This window comes from Coregonus clupeaformis, chromosome 31, assembly GCF_020615455.1.
Source record: "Coregonus clupeaformis isolate EN_2021a chromosome 31, ASM2061545v1, whole genome shotgun sequence".
NCBI classification, from domain to species: domain Eukaryota; kingdom Metazoa; phylum Chordata; class Actinopteri; order Salmoniformes; family Salmonidae; genus Coregonus; species Coregonus clupeaformis.
The window spans coordinates 22,626,022-22,641,756 of NC_059222.1; the positions used below are offsets into that span (position 1 = coordinate 22,626,022).

Genomic DNA, 15,735 nt, shown 5'->3' on the forward strand with positions numbered 1-15,735 from the left:
GGTGTTGCTAGACATTTAGACCCGACAACTGATGGTGCACCTAGGCTTGTCTGTCCCTCTCTCTCCATTGGATAACTGCATGTTTACAAGACATTTAAATCAAGTCTCTTCAATGTTGTTCTGCAGCATAGAATACACATGATCCAATGTTTTGACATTATGTGAAAAGCTATTTTCTATAGTTAAATAAGACAAAAATTCAAGAGGGCTATTTGAACAGGATATTTCATGTGATATGGCACACTCATTCTATTCATACACAACCCTGTGGGTTAGTAGGGCTTGCCCTGTGACAGACTGATATTGAATTGAGATGAATATGGTAGGTTCTCTCCCAGAAACCCAGAATAGCAGCGGTAACCGGTAATAGACTAACTGACCCAGATTAACATTCTGTAATCCCCAGATTAGCATTTATCAGGATCTCCGAGACCACTTGTGTTTATTTTGGCTAGACTGATTCTTATTACTATTGCAACATGCATGACTCTTGGTAATGACTTTTGCAAATGTCTACTCTGATTTTGATATATTCAAACAGGCTCACCCCAGAGGATTACCTCTTAACCTCTTTAACCAAGTAGGTTGGTGAATTTACTTTGAGTTTTTTGGACCAATTAAATAATTTCAAATCAATAACAAAAAACTTGCCATTTGCTAATACAATATTTTAAACATTGACATCATTTATTTTTAATATGGCCATAAAGGCCCTTAAATAGAACAAAACATGAGCAGTAATCAAAATAATGCACAAAAGGAACAGAAACTAAGAGTTGCTCTGAAAAGGTGTTGTAGCAGTTCATGTAGTACTGTACATTATATGACCTCCAGGTCACAGAGGCAGACCTCAAATCTGCAGACATGAAACCCCTTCTTTACTACCAGAAGCCATAGTGCTGCCAACATCATTCCCCTCCCCCATAGGGGTGAATCTCCTGGACCAAAGCAGTCTCCTCTGCCTTGGGTGTGCTCTCCCCTGGGGTCCCCTGCTGTTTGAGATACTGCTGGAGCAGCAATGAGAGGTGGGCAGGGTCGCACTGCAGCATGGAGGCTGTCTAAGAGGTCAGCATGGTGAGGCCGCTCACCAGCTCTCCCAGGACCAGAGTCACTGACGACAGCTTGGCATCGTTCAACACCCTCTGCCGACTCAGCAGTGTCTTCTCAATACAGGCCCCTAAAACAGTGGGAGGAAAAGTAAGATATTATACAATTGCTTGTATTATAGTATCTTCACTGAAGTCATGTAATACAGTTTTGCTATACTGAGAGTAGGACCATCAGATTGTACTTACCCAATAATACCATCTGGGGGCTGGTCCTCAAACTCAGAAGCATCTCTTTCACCTTTGGCTCTTTACTAACAAATATAACAGCCTGGCCAATGAATAGAGGCCCAATGTTAATGTAAGGGCTGTCTGACAGGTAGGACCTCATCACCTATGGTTAAACAAGATCAAAAACATCGTATTACAATCGTTCCAAATGCAAACGGCTATACAATTTGCCTCAAAGGCACAATATTACCTGGTTGGGGATGAACTTGATTTTGATGGCAAGCTAGTAGAGCCTGTGCTTGAGAAGCAGCATGTCCTCTGAATTGGTGGCGTTGTATTGGATCACAGCGATCATCTTACAGTCCTGGAACATGGTCTGCAATTCCTTCTTCAAGAGCAACACCAGGCCACATTCCTGTGAATAAAGCAGGACTCATAAATCAGCCCACATCTCGATACTAGCTCACATCACTACTATTCCTAACTGACCGGATGGAGGAGCTCTCCTTTCAGCACTACACAAATATAGATGTTGGTGGATTGCTTGTGCTTGTTTTTGAGTTATAAACACATGCGCTGGACTTCACTGACCTCCTGAACTGGTTTGACGTGGGGGGTCAGAGCCCCTGGGGGAGCCGTAGGTTTGGGTGGAATGTATTCAGTGACAGTCATCAGCTTCTGTTTGAGGATGTGCATGTACTTCCTGTGACGTGTGACTGCCTTAGAGCTATGCCGGACACTCTGCATCAGGGGCAGCCATTCTGTAGACACACATGTTACATTAACAAGGGGTTTATTGTGGGTTTATAAAGGAGGATTTATTACAAATAATAGAGGTTAGACAGACTGACATGTTTCTATGCAGGCAATAAAACCTGATAACTGCATTGCATGGAATAAAAGTGTTCACTTGTGTGTGCATGTGCATGTGCATACATTCCAATAATACAGTATATGGTGTGAGTGATACAATACAATCCATCTTTCTGTTAATGTGATTATTTTTGTACAGTGATGGTCTTGACATCAAAGAAAGGATGTATATGGTGGTAGTGTACAGAGCATCATGCACATCAAGCTCTCTGTAATAACCTTCCACCCAAGAGTAAAGCATGAAGTTGCAATTTGTTTTTTCTCCAGGTGTATTTTTTAAAGGCTGTTGTTGCAATGCTCTGCTTGTTACAATGTAGCCACGCACTTGCTAGCCAGGTACTTGCTACAATGTAACTAGCTTGTTATGTAGCTAGCTGGTGTAACTAACTAATGACGGCTAGCTATGAAGTGACTGTGCTTGCCTCATTCATAATCGAAATAAGGTGTCCCTACACTGTGTACAACCGAGGACATGGGACTCCTGCACCAACAACAACATGGCTTGACTCGACATGTATATGTATTCATTTAATCATATCATTTTCTCGAAATCTAAATGCACAACCTATATTCGAGCAAATGTCTTAACTAGTTGACATGTTATTACTCCAACCTCGTGAAACTTACAAACTGACACGTTTTCATTTTCGTCAAAAAAATGCCTTTGATTTGACGGCCTGCATATGCGCAGTTCGAATAGAGACAACCGTTAAACCCGATGACGTGTTTCTGCGCATGAGCTTAGTAGGTTATTGATTTCTACTGGAGAAGCAGTTTCTGCCTATCTTCATACAGTACTGTCTTTGGTCACAAAAGTCAGCTAATGTTTGCGTAATCTTTTTACGTGAGACAGCGAACGTGTTTACGTCAGTCAGGCTTTGCGTGATCGTTGTACAAGCATGAGGCGCATACTCAGTTGCAGTACATTAAATAATATCAGTAAAATAGGTAAATACCTTCATTCCCATGCCTCTTTGACAGCTTGCCTTCGAGCCTTATTTTCTCAGTCCCTTTGCACGAAATCTACGAGTGATTCTACAGCCATGGATCTCAGTGGCATGCGGAAAAAATACAAAGGAGACGAAGAGGTGAGAATAAACAAGAGTTTTTATTTCTTACCTTCTTGTTATGGCACAAGCTACCTCACTTACCTTTCTAATTTGGGTTGAATGACCATAAAGATGTCAATGGCAATTGCAGATACTTGCATATTCCAGCGGCACGACAATGCCTACAGTTTGCTCACATTGTTTCAGTGGTGTATTATTTAGCACTGTTTTTTAGTGTAAATGACCTTGATGACCCCAGCATTTTCATCGCATTGCAAGTATGATATGTCAATTGAATGTACTTTACTCAAATGTAAAATCTGCTTACCAAGCTGACTTCGTTTACGTGCAAAGTCTTGTGATGTAATGAAGGGGCTTCTCCCAACAGCTCCAGCAATGGCGAAGGGAGCATAACGTCCCCTATAATATACACTATATATACAAAGGTATGTGGACACCCCTTCAAATTAGTGGATTCCGGGATTTCATCCACACCCGTTGCTGACAGGTGTATACAATCGAGCACACAGCCATGCAATCTCCATAGACAAACAATGGCAGTATAATTGGCTTACTGAAGAGCTCAGTGACTTTCAACGTGGCACCATCATAGGATGCCACCTTTCACACAAGTCAGTTTGTCAAATTTGTGCCCTGCTAGAGCTGCCTCGGTCAACTGTAAGTGGTGATATTGTGAAGTGGAAATGTCTCAGCTGCGAAGTGGTAGGCCACACCAGCTCACAGAACGGGACCGCAGAGTGTTGAAGCGCGTAAAAATCGTCTGTCCTCGGTTGCAACACTCACTATCGAGTTCCAAACTGCTTCTAGAAGCAACGTCAGCACAAGAACTGTTCCTCGGGAGCTTCATGAAATAGGTTTCCATGGCCGAACAGCCGCACAGAAGCCTAAGATCACCATGCGCAATGCCAAGCGTTGGCTGGAGTGGTGTAAAGTTTGGCGCCATTGGACTCTGGAGCAGTGGAAACGCGTTCTCTGGAATGATGAATCACACTTCACCATCTGGCAGTCTGACGGAGGAATCTGGGTTTGGCGAATGCCAGGAGAACGCTACCTGCCCCAATGCATAGTGCCAACTGTAAAGTTTGGTGGAGGAGGAATAATGGTCTGGGGCTGTTTTTCAAGGTTCGGGCTAGGCCCTTTAGTTCCAGTGAAGGGAAATCTTAACAATACCGCATATAATGATATTCTAGACCAGGGTTCCCCAACTGGCAGCCACTGTCCGAATTTGGCCCGTGGGTGGTTTTATTTGTCCCCCCAAGTTTTCTGAGAAAATAAATAAATAAATGTTTTATTGTTGGACATAATAGACTAAAAACACCAGGAAATCAGCTCCAAGTGATTTTAATTTAAGAAATCTGTTCCCAAGTATTCCCACTCATAATAGAGAGAAACGTGATCATATATATAAATGTAAGCAAGGTTTGAAATTATTATGTTTTTGTCAAACATTATACTGTATCTGTTTGGGCTTCTTGAGGTCAATTTGCCATCTACAAATTATTTGTAATTATGTTCCGGCACCCCCAACCGTCCACTCAAGAAAAAAACGGCCCGCGGCTGAATCTAGTTGATGATCCATGTTCTAGAGGATTCTGTGCTTCCAACTTTGTGGCAACAATTTGGGGAAGGCCCTTTCCTGTTTCAGCATGACAATGCCCCTGTGCACAAAGCAAGGTCCATACAGAAATGGTTTGTCGAGATCGGTGTGGAAGAATTTGACTGGCCTGCACAGAGCCCTGACCTCAACCCCATCGAGCTCATTTGGGATGAATTGGAATGCCGACTGCAAGCGTAATCGCCCAACATCAGTGCCCGACCTCACTAATGCTCTTGTGGATGAATGGAAGCAAGTCCCCTCAGCAATGTTCCAACATCTAGTGGAAAGCCTTCCCAGAAGACTGGAGGCTGTTATAGCAGCAAAGGGGGGACCAACTCCATATTAATGCCCATGATTTTGGAATGAGATGTTCAGGTGTCCATATACTTTTGGTCATGTAATGTATCAGGGTCCCAATCAGGTGATTGTGACATTACAGAGCATGTTGTAGAACAAATGGTAATGCAGAATAGAGAATTGTGTCACCTCTAGTCATAACATCATTATCATCTGCAACGTTATGAAGGTTCACCTCACTGCATACACCCCAGTAATTGGAGTGATATCAGAAATGTATTGAAGATGGCATAATAGACATGGGTCAAAATGTATTTCCTTAAATGCCAATGTCTGCTTATATCTTCAACGTAATGTGCATTTTGATGTAAAAGTCTCATTATGCTAACATGCCGTAGTGCTTTGAAGAGAATCAGCTCGTGTCTCTGGACCCTATCAAGCAGTTTGGAGATTGGTTTGATCAAGCCGCAAAGTGTCCTGAAATTGGAGAGCCCAATGCAATGTGCATCGCCACATCCACTAAGTGAGTACGTACTCCCTCAAACACAATGCTTGCTTCTTAAGCCAAAATTGTAACCCATTTTCTACCAATCTGTCTATTTCTCCATTAAGAGAAGGACGTCCATCTGCTCGTATGGTCTTGTTAAAAGGCTACAGCGATGAAGGCTTCCGCTTCTTTACCAACTACGAGAGCCGGAAAGGTGGAGAGCTGGTTAGTGTCAGCTACTGTCACGAGGCAGGCATCTTCCTGTCCTCTCAAATGTATGCACTACTAGACTATGCCATACTATTCTTAGGGCTGGGCGGTACACCGTATTTTACAATATACCTGTATTGATGCACGGACCGGTTTAGGTTTTTACTTTACCTTCTATAACGGTATTTGAATGTTTGGTTTGTTAAATGTGATATGCCGTGTGTAACGTCCATTTTTATAGTTTACTCCGCTACTTGAGTCATCCCTCTCCGCTCTCTCTCTCTATGCCGCTTTCCACACAGATCTAGCCCCGTCCCCTGTCACTCAAGGAGCACATTTGTTGTTGCTTGACCACGAGACAACAATATTGTTTCCACTTGGCTTCTTAATATAAATCCACAAGCATTCTATAATTACACTATTAGTTTGTGTTACATCTGCAAACAGCTACTTTGTCTTTTCTTAGCAAGTTTGAGCTAAATCCTGTTAGCTGCTAATGCTAATCGCTAGTTAGCTGGCAGTGTGGAAATTATCTAAAATGAGTGCAGGAAATGCAGAAATTGATGGAAATGCAGGAAATTATTTTAGGTTGAAGTTAAATTGATCAGTATATAAAACAATCAGAATAGAGAAAGACCCATTAAAATCACGTAGAATGCATGTGTTGCCACCGTTGGGTCACACACTTCTCGTAAAGGTAATTTAGATATTTTATTATTCAAAAAAATTAAATACCGTCAAATACCATCAAAACTTTTTTTTAAATACTGTGATATGATATTTTGGCCATATCGCCCAGCCCTACTACTTCTGTTTGCAGACTTTACATCAGATTCTTTCATTTCCCTTCCGGTAGGAGAGCAACCCTTACGCATGTCTGTGCTTTTACTGGGAGCCCATCAACAGGCAGGTATGTGCTTCATTTTACCTCTTAAAATGTAGCCTACTTGTCAACCCATTGTTTTAATATCTTCACATATCTTTGATTTTAAATGGTGAATAGGTTAGGTATACAGTGCCTTGCAAAACTATTCATCCCCCTTGGCGTTTTTCCTATTCCTTTGTTGCATAACAACCTGTAATTTAAATGGATTTTTATTTGGATTTCATGTAATGGACATACACAAAATAGTCCAAATTGGTAAAGTGTAATGAAAAAAATTACTTGTTTCAAAAAATTCGACTAAATAAATAATGGAAAAGTGGTGCTGTGAATCCCCTAAATAAGATCTGGTGCAACCAATTACCCTCAGAAGTAACATAATTAGTTAAATAATGTCCACCTGTGTGCAATCTAAGTGTCAGGGTTGGGTTATAAAAAAATATCAGAAACTTTGAACATCCCACAGAGCACCATTAAATCCATTATTAAAAAATGGAAAGAATATGGCACCACAACAAACCTGCCAAGAGAAGGGCCGCCCACCAAAACCCACGGACCAGGCAAGGAGGGCATTAATCAGAGAGGCAACAAAGACACCGAAGATAACCCTAAAGGAGCTGCAAAGCTCCACAGCGGAGATTGGAGTATCTGTCCATAGGACCACTTTAAGCCGTACACTCCACAGAGCTGGGCTTTACGGAAGAGTGGCCAGAAAAAAGCCATTGCTTCAAGAAAAAAAATAAGCAAACATGTTTGGTGTTCGCCAAAAGGCATGTGGGAGACTCCCCAAACATATGGAAGAAGGTACTCTGGTCAGATGAGATTAAAATTGAGCTTTTCTGGACATCAAGGAAAACGCTATGGCTGGCACAAACCCAACACCTCTCATCACCCTGAGGACACCATCCCCACAGTGAAGCATGGTGGTGGCAGCATCATGCTGTGGGGATGTTTTTCATTGGCAGGAACTGGGAAACTGGTCAGAATTGAAGGAATGATGGATGGCGCTAAATACAGGGAAATTCTTGAGGGAAACCTGTTTCAGTCTTCCAGAGATTTGAGACTGGGACGGAGGTTCACCTTCCAGCAGGACAATGACCCTATGCATACTGCTAAAGCAACACTCGAGTGGTTTAAGGGGAAACATTTAAATGTCTTGGAATGGCCTAGTCAAAGCCCAGACCTCAATCCAATTGAGAAACTGGTATGACTTAAAGATTGCTATACACCAGCGGAACCCATCCAACTTGAAGGAGCTGGAGCAGTTTTGCCTTGAAGAATGGGCAAAAATCCCAGTGGCTAGATGTGCCACGCTTATAGAGACATACCCCAAGAGACTTACATTTTAATCATTTAGCAGACGCTCTTATACAGATCGAATTACAGTTAGTGAGTGCATACATTTTTCATACTGGCCCCCTGTGGGAATCGAACCCACAACCCTGGTGTTGCAAGCGCCATGCTCTACCAACTGAGCTACAGGGGACTTGCAGCTGTAATTGCTGCAAAAGGTGGCTCTAAAAAGTATTGACTTTGGAGGGGTGAATAGTTATGCACGCTCAAGTTTTCTGTTTTTTTGTCTTATTTCTTGTTTGTTTCACCCCCAAAAATATTTTGCATCTTCAAAGTGGTAGGCATGTTGTGTAATCAAATGATACAAACCCCCAAAAAATCCATTTTAATTCCAGGTTGTAAGGCAACAAAATAGGAAAAATGCCAAGGGGGGTGAATACTTTCGCAAGCCACTGTACATGTGTGAAGCTGTTGTGATGTGGTTTTTGAATGAGTTAACTAATGCAGGATGACACTGAATTTTCTGTACAGTAGTTGGCACTACCCTTGAGAATGTGTGTGTGCAGATCCGTATTGAGGGCAATGTGGAGAGAATCCCTTACCAGAGCTCCTGTGACTACTTCCACTCCCGGCCCAAGAGTAGCCAGATCGGGGCCATTGTGAGCAGACAAAGCACTGCCGTCCCTGACAGAAATGTGAGGACCAGCCCATACTACTCCACTGTATTATTGCGATCCACCATTGGACATTGCCAAAATGAGGGAAATTAATGAAATATGTTAAATCTGGGCGATTCCAGGCCAGGATACCCAAAAATGTTTTGGGGCTTTCGCAGATTGTTCTGCCAATTTTCACATAGAAACGTCATTGGGAGGAAGGATGCTTGACATGTATGACAAAAATTCTTTTTTTTAATCATGATGAAATTGGCTATTTTAGCCGCTTTTTAGACCTATACATGCCTCCTGTAAGACATTTACATTTTAGTTATTTAGCAGATGCTCTTATCCAGAGCGACTTACAGTTAGTGAGTGCATACATTTTCATACTGGTCCCCCGTGGGAATCGAACCCACAACACTGGCGTTGCAAGCTCCATGCTCTACCAACTGAGCTACACGGGACTAGACCCTATGAGCTGTGAACTGTACATGATACAGACAACATCTTGGTGTCATTATACTCCTTATAGTGTGCTCTAACATAATGGAGTATCTCTAGATTCTGGAGGAAAAAAAAATCACATTAATTTATTCAACATAATAATAATAATAATATGCCATTTAGCAGACGCTTTTATCCAAAGCGACTTACAGTCATGTGCGAAATTATTTTTTTCAAAAGCACCCTTTTTGATTTTGTTCATTTTAAGATATATTGTTTTGAACAATATACTCTACAAGTACATACAATTTCCAGAGTGGGCTGTCTTGCTAATTTTTAAGTTATTATTTTCTAAGCATCACCCGCACAGCAAGAAACTAGTGATTTTCTGAATGTGCAATCCTAAAGGAGGGCTGTGATTAGTAATGACCTATAATATAAATGTCTATGTATAAAATGTGTCATATCTTCAAAGGTACCAGAGAGCCCACTCTTGAGATTTTATGTGTTTGAAGAGGATACTTTTTTTTGTCTGTGATACAAATGTCAAACATCCTTCCTCCCAATGAAGTTTCTCTGTGAGAATTGCCAGAATCTGTCGGGCTGTCCTGGCGTGGAATCGCCCATCTGAAGGTTTTGTTTCATTCTGCAGTACCTGAGACAGAAAAATGCAGAGCTGGAGGAAAAGTACAAGGACACCGATGTCCCAATGCCTGACTATTGGTTAGTATCACTATCAAATCACCAAGAACTCTGCATGACTTTGCCATGCCAAACCTATGCAGTAAGTTGTCTTATCATGCAAGCCTGTTCTTGTTTTTGCCCGTCTTCCCTCTATCTTCCAACAGGGGAGGCTATATCGTCAAGCCTTACATGATAGAGTTCTGGCAGGGTCAGACCAACAGGCTACATGACCGCATCGTCTTCACACGGCCGAAAAATGGAGCGAGTGTTCTAGAAGAGTATCAACATCATGCTGAGGCGGGCTGGGTGTACCAGAGGCTATCCCCTTGACAATGACGGATAGGGGAAATTGAGTAAAGAGCAGGCTGGAGATTGGGCCTAGCGTACAACTCACTCATGATGTCAACATCATCAATCAAACCACCATCATTTCAATACATTAGGAACCTCTCATGTTGATGTTGAATGGAATACATTTTGATGTTGAATAACTAGGTGCTATATGATGTGTCTTATTAAGCCATAATTTGCTGTTCTGTTCCATTGGTCTTGTTTTATACCAAATAAAGGAGAGTTTCTGGTTGGTTAGGAAGCCTGATTGCCTATTGTCTCCAGGGCAACAATGGAAAATAATTAATGTGATGCAACTATGAACTATACAGTCTGGCACATAACCTGTGATGCAAGGTTATACTAATCTGAATATGCTATATGGCATGCTTTACATTTTCTGACTCATGAAGTGCAAAGTCTGTCTAGTAGAGTAGTCAAGGTACAGTGGGGGAAAAAAGTATTTAGTCAGCCACCAATTGTGCAAGTTCTCCCACTTAAAAAGATGAGAGAGGCCTGTAATTTTCATCATAGGTACACGTCAACTATGACAGACAAATTGAGAAAAGAAAATCCAGAAAATCACATTGTAGGATTTTTAATGAATTTATTTGCAAATTATGGTGGAAAATAAGTATTTGGTCACCTACAAACAAGCAAGATTTCTGGCTCTCACAGACCTGTAACTTCTTTTTAAGAGGCTCCTCTGTCCTCCACTCGTTACCTGTATTAATGGCACCTGTTTGAACTTGTTATCAGTATAAAAGACACCTGTCCACAACCTCAAACAGTCACACTCCAAACTCCACTATGGCCAAGACCAAAGAGCTGTCAAAGGACACCAGAAACAAAATTGTAGACCTGCACCAGGTTGGGAAGACTGAATCTGCAATAGGTAAGCAGCTTGGTTTGAAGAAATCAACTGTGGCAGCAATTATTAGGAAATGGAAGACATACAAGACCACTGATAATCTCCCTCGATCTGGGGCTCCACGCAAGATCTCACCCCGTGGGGTCAAAATGATCACAAGAACGGTGAGCAAAAATCCCAGAACCACACGGGGGACCTAGTGAATGACCTGCAGAGAGCTGGGACCAAAGTAACAAAGCCTACCATCAGTAACAGACTACGCCGTCAGGGACTCAAATCCTGCAGTGCAAGACGTGTCCCCCTGCTTAAGCCAGTACATGTCCAGGCCCGTCTGAAGTTTGCTAGAGTGCATTTGGATGATCCAGAAGAGGATTGGGAGAATGTCATATGGTCAACTCGTCGTGTTTGGAGGACAAAGAATGCTGAGTTGCATCCAAAGAACACCATACCTACTGTGAAGCATGGGGGTGGAAACATCATGCTTTGGGGCTGTTTTTCTGCAAAGGGACCAGGACGACTGATCCGTGTAAAGGAAAGAATGAATGGGGCCATGTATCGTGAGATTTTGAGTGAAAACCTCCTTCCATCAGCAAGGGCATTGAAGATGAAACGTGGCTGGGTCTTTCAGCATGACAATGATCCCAAACACACCGCCCGGGCAACGAAGGAGTGGCTTCGTAAGAAGCATTTCAAGGTCCTGGAGTGGCCTAGCCAGTCTCCAGATCTCAACCCCATAGAAAATCTTTGGAGGGAGTTGAAAGTCAGTGTTGCCCAGCGACAGCCCCAAAACATCACTGCTCTAGAGGAGATCTGCATGGAGGAATGGGCCAAAATACCAGCAACAGTGTGTGAAAACCTTGTGAAGACTTACAGAAAACGTTTGACCTGTGTCATTGCCAACAAAGGGTATATAACAAAGTATTGAGAAACTTTTGTTATTGACCAAATACTTATTTTCCACCATAATTTGCAAATAAATTCATAAAAAATCCTACAATGTGATTTTCTGGGAAAAAAAATCTCATTTTGTCTGTCATAGTTGACGTGTACCTATGATGAAAATTACAGGCCTCTCTCATCTTTTTAAGTGGGAGAACTTGCACAATTGGTGGCTGACTAAATACTTTTTTTCCCCACTGTATGTTAATGAATGACAGAAAATCAACAATGTGTTTCCGCAGACCTCAACAACCTCTAGAAACAATCTCCAGTACTGTCTGTCTGTTATTTAACTTGTGTAAATGAGTTCCATTCTATTGGAGCAGGGATAGCCCACATGTTCTGTCTAGCTGCTAATATGTCTTCTAAAGGCCAAAATCCACAGCAGTTTCTCTGTCATAATGTAAAAACGATAGCCTATTAGGCTGAAGTCCCTGTGTTGAATTTATTAATGATTGATTGTCAGTCTTAAATCCATGTCTGTGGATCCAACTGCCTTTTAAATATAGGTATATTAAGATTAAAATAGCTGATGTGAGTTCAGTTGTGCCAAGGTAATTCTGTGTATAAAGTTGTCTGAGAATGAGCTTGGTCGTTTATGTGATTTTGAGAAATGTGCATTTGTGATGGCATATCTGAATTGTAATGGACTGAATGGATAAAAAAGATAAGTGTAATTTGTAACTGAATACTCAGTGCTTTTTCTGGCAGAAGATGTCACATCTTACCTACCATTAAGCATATTGCCACACCTTGACAGACTTTTGTTTTATCAACTTTATTTTATATAGACCTTTTCTAGCATGTTAGATGAAACACAGAACTGTATAAATTGAAAATAATCACTGGATCACATTATACTCTTTGACTTGTTCTTATGAGTAGACATGCCCTTTTCTGTGATTGCTTCAATGCCCTTTATCCCTCCTCACATCTCCTATGTCTGACTCCTTTTTCCCCAGCCTTGCCAACTGTCACACTCAGATTAGGTGACAAACAGGACGATAAGTCACTGATAGAGGGCCCAGTTTACACATTCTTATGTCACCACGTCTTATGTAATAACTAGACTTCTTCATGTCATTAAATATACAAAACAATATGTATAGCAAACATCTATAACAGTCAAAAGTTTGGACTCACCTAGTACTCATTACAGGGTATTTCTTTATTTTGACTATTTTGTACATTGTAGAATAATAGTGAAGACATCAAAACTATGAAATATCACATATGGAATCATGTATTAACAAAAAAATGGTTAAACAAATCAAAATATATTTTATATTTGAGATTTGTCAAATAGCCACCCTTTGCCTTGATGACAGCTTTGCACACTCTTGGCATTCTCTCAACCAGCTTCACCTGGAATGCTTTTCCAACATACTTTAAGGAGTTCCCGTATATGCGGAGCACTTGCTTTCTGTTTTCCTTCACTCTGCGGTCCAACTCATCCCAAACCATCTCAACTGGGTTGAGGTTGGGGGATTGTGGAGGCCAGGTCATCTGATGCAGCACTCCATCACTCTCCTTGGTAAAATAGCCCTTACACAGCGTGGAGGTGTGTTGGGTCATTGTCCTGTTGAAAAACAAATTATAGTCCCACTAAGCCCAAACCAGACGGGATGGCATATTGCTGCAATGCTGAGGTAGCCATGATGGTTAAGTGTGCCTTGAATTCTAAATAAATCACAGACAGTGTCACCAGCAATGCACCATCACACCTCCTCCATGTTTATTTGCAGCAATTTGGCCATGTAGGCCTGATTCACACAGTCTCCTCTGAACAGTTGATGTTGAGATGTGTCTGTTGAACTCTGTGAAGCATTTATTTGGGCTGCAATTTTTGAGGCTGGTATCTCTAATGAACTTATCCTCTGCAGCAGAGGTAACTCTGGGTCTTCCATTCCTGTGGCAGTCCTCATGACAGCCAGTTTTATCATAGCGCTTGATGGTTTTTGCGACTGCACTTGAAGAAATGTTCAAAGTTCTTGAAATGTTCCGTATTGACTGACCTTCTAGTCTTAAAGTAATGATGTATACCCCCCCCACCCCCCCACCCACTACCTTGTCACAACACAAATGATTGGCTCAAACGCATTAAGAAGGAAAGAAATTCCACAAATTAACTTTTAAGAAGGTGTAGTATATGAAGAATTATGAGTTTGCTAATGTTTTCAAGTGGAACCTGAGAGGATGTTTATTTGGTGTCAGAGGGAATTGTTTTAGGGTGACGCCCCATAGAAGACAGGGGATTGGACAGTAGAGGGAGCCACCCATATTTTTGTATATCTTATAAGTATAGGCTAGAGACAAAGAACGTTGGAGCGGCCATTGCAATTTGGGAAACACTGCTCTCCGGGTGATTCATGACATCTGTAAACTTATGCTGAAATCTTGTGACATGAATAAAACTTACGATCAAAGTTCAGTATAAGCGGACTCCTCTGTTTAACAGCAATAATTAGCAACATTGACTCGACACTACAAAGGCACACCTGTTAATTGAAATGCATTCCAGGTGACTACCTAATGAAGCTGGTTGAGAGAATGCCAAGAGTGTGCAAAGATGTCATCAAGGCAATGGGTGGTTATTTGAAAAATATATTTTTATTTGTTTAACACTTTTTTGGTTACTACATGATTCCATATGTGTTATTTCATAGTTTTGATGTCTTCACTATTATTCTACAATGTAAAAAATATCAAAAATATAGAAAATCCCTCAAATGAGTAGGTGTGTCCAAACCTTTGACTGGTAGTGTTTCACATATATTCACTCCAGATATATTCACTCATGATCCCTTGTTCAGACACAGGCAACATATTTGTTGCCATATTCTTGAAAATCTTGAAAAGTGCAATGCTCACAGGAATGAACTGTTGAAGGTACTTTGCTATCCACACAAAGATACCACACATTCTAATATGTTTGTGCATCAATTAACCTTGAACATTATTGTGATTATGGGTGTGAGTGAGAATTTAGCTGGTTACAGTATCATCGGTGTACTTGAGTATAGTGTCCACCTTGGGAGTGTATATTTGTTTTGTGCGAATAAGATGGCTGCGTTTTCGTGAATGGTTTGGCTGTTTGTTGTTCATAGGTATTGATATACACTTGCCTGTGTGTGTGCGCGTGCACATGCGTTGTGTATGTTATTTCTCTGCCCTGGGGGGATCTTGTTCTTTTTTCTGAGGTCTTGGCCGATTTCTTTTTATTTTCCCATGATGTCAAGCAAAGAGGCACTGAGTTTGAAGGTAGGCCTTGAAATACATCCACAGGTACACCTCCAATTGACTCAAATTATTTCAATTAGCCTATCAGAAGCTTCTAAAGCCATGACATCATGTTCTGGAATTTTCCAAGCTGTTTAAAGGCACAGTCAATTTAGTGTATGTAAACTTCTGACCCACTGGAATTGTGATACAGTGAATTATAAGTGAAATAATCTGTCTGTAAACAATTGTTGGAAAGAATACTTGTGTCATGCACAGAGTAGATGTCCTAACCGACTTGCCAAAACTATAGTTTGTTAAAAAGAAATTTGTGGAGTGGTTGAAAAACAAGTTTTAATGACTCCAGCCTAAGTGTATCTAAACTTCTGACTTCAACTCTACCTGTTTCCTGTATTCACCCTAGATACCATGCAAGTGTAACTTGTTATAATAAAAGATTAGCAAAATTGGACCATTGCCAATACCACCACAATAAAAACAGCATGCTTTTTAATTTTCTATTTGCGTGACGCAAACCAATGGACACATACAGTGAGGGAAAAAAGTATTTGATCCCCTGCTGATTTTGTACGTTTGCCCAC

General features: G+C 41.2%; 1 protein-coding gene and 1 pseudogene across 1 annotated transcript; one reads left to right on the plus strand and one right to left on the minus strand.

Annotated features, from left to right (window-relative positions):
- Positions 1–666: 666 nt before the first annotated feature.
- On the minus strand, positions 667–3,189 carry LOC121547280 (annotated as a pseudogene).
- Positions 2,970–10,362, plus strand: LOC121547279 (pyridoxine-5'-phosphate oxidase). The gene is made up of 7 exons (XM_041858457.2): positions 2,970–3,238; positions 5,513–5,637; positions 5,727–5,826; positions 6,668–6,721; positions 8,554–8,682; positions 9,743–9,813; positions 9,939–10,362. The coding sequence occupies exons 1-7, from the start codon at positions 3,050–3,052 to the stop codon at positions 10,102–10,104; spliced, it is 834 nt and encodes a 277-aa protein (XP_041714391.1). The 5' UTR covers positions 2,970–3,049; the 3' UTR covers positions 10,105–10,362.
- The last annotated feature ends 5,373 nt before the right edge of the window (positions 10,363–15,735 follow it).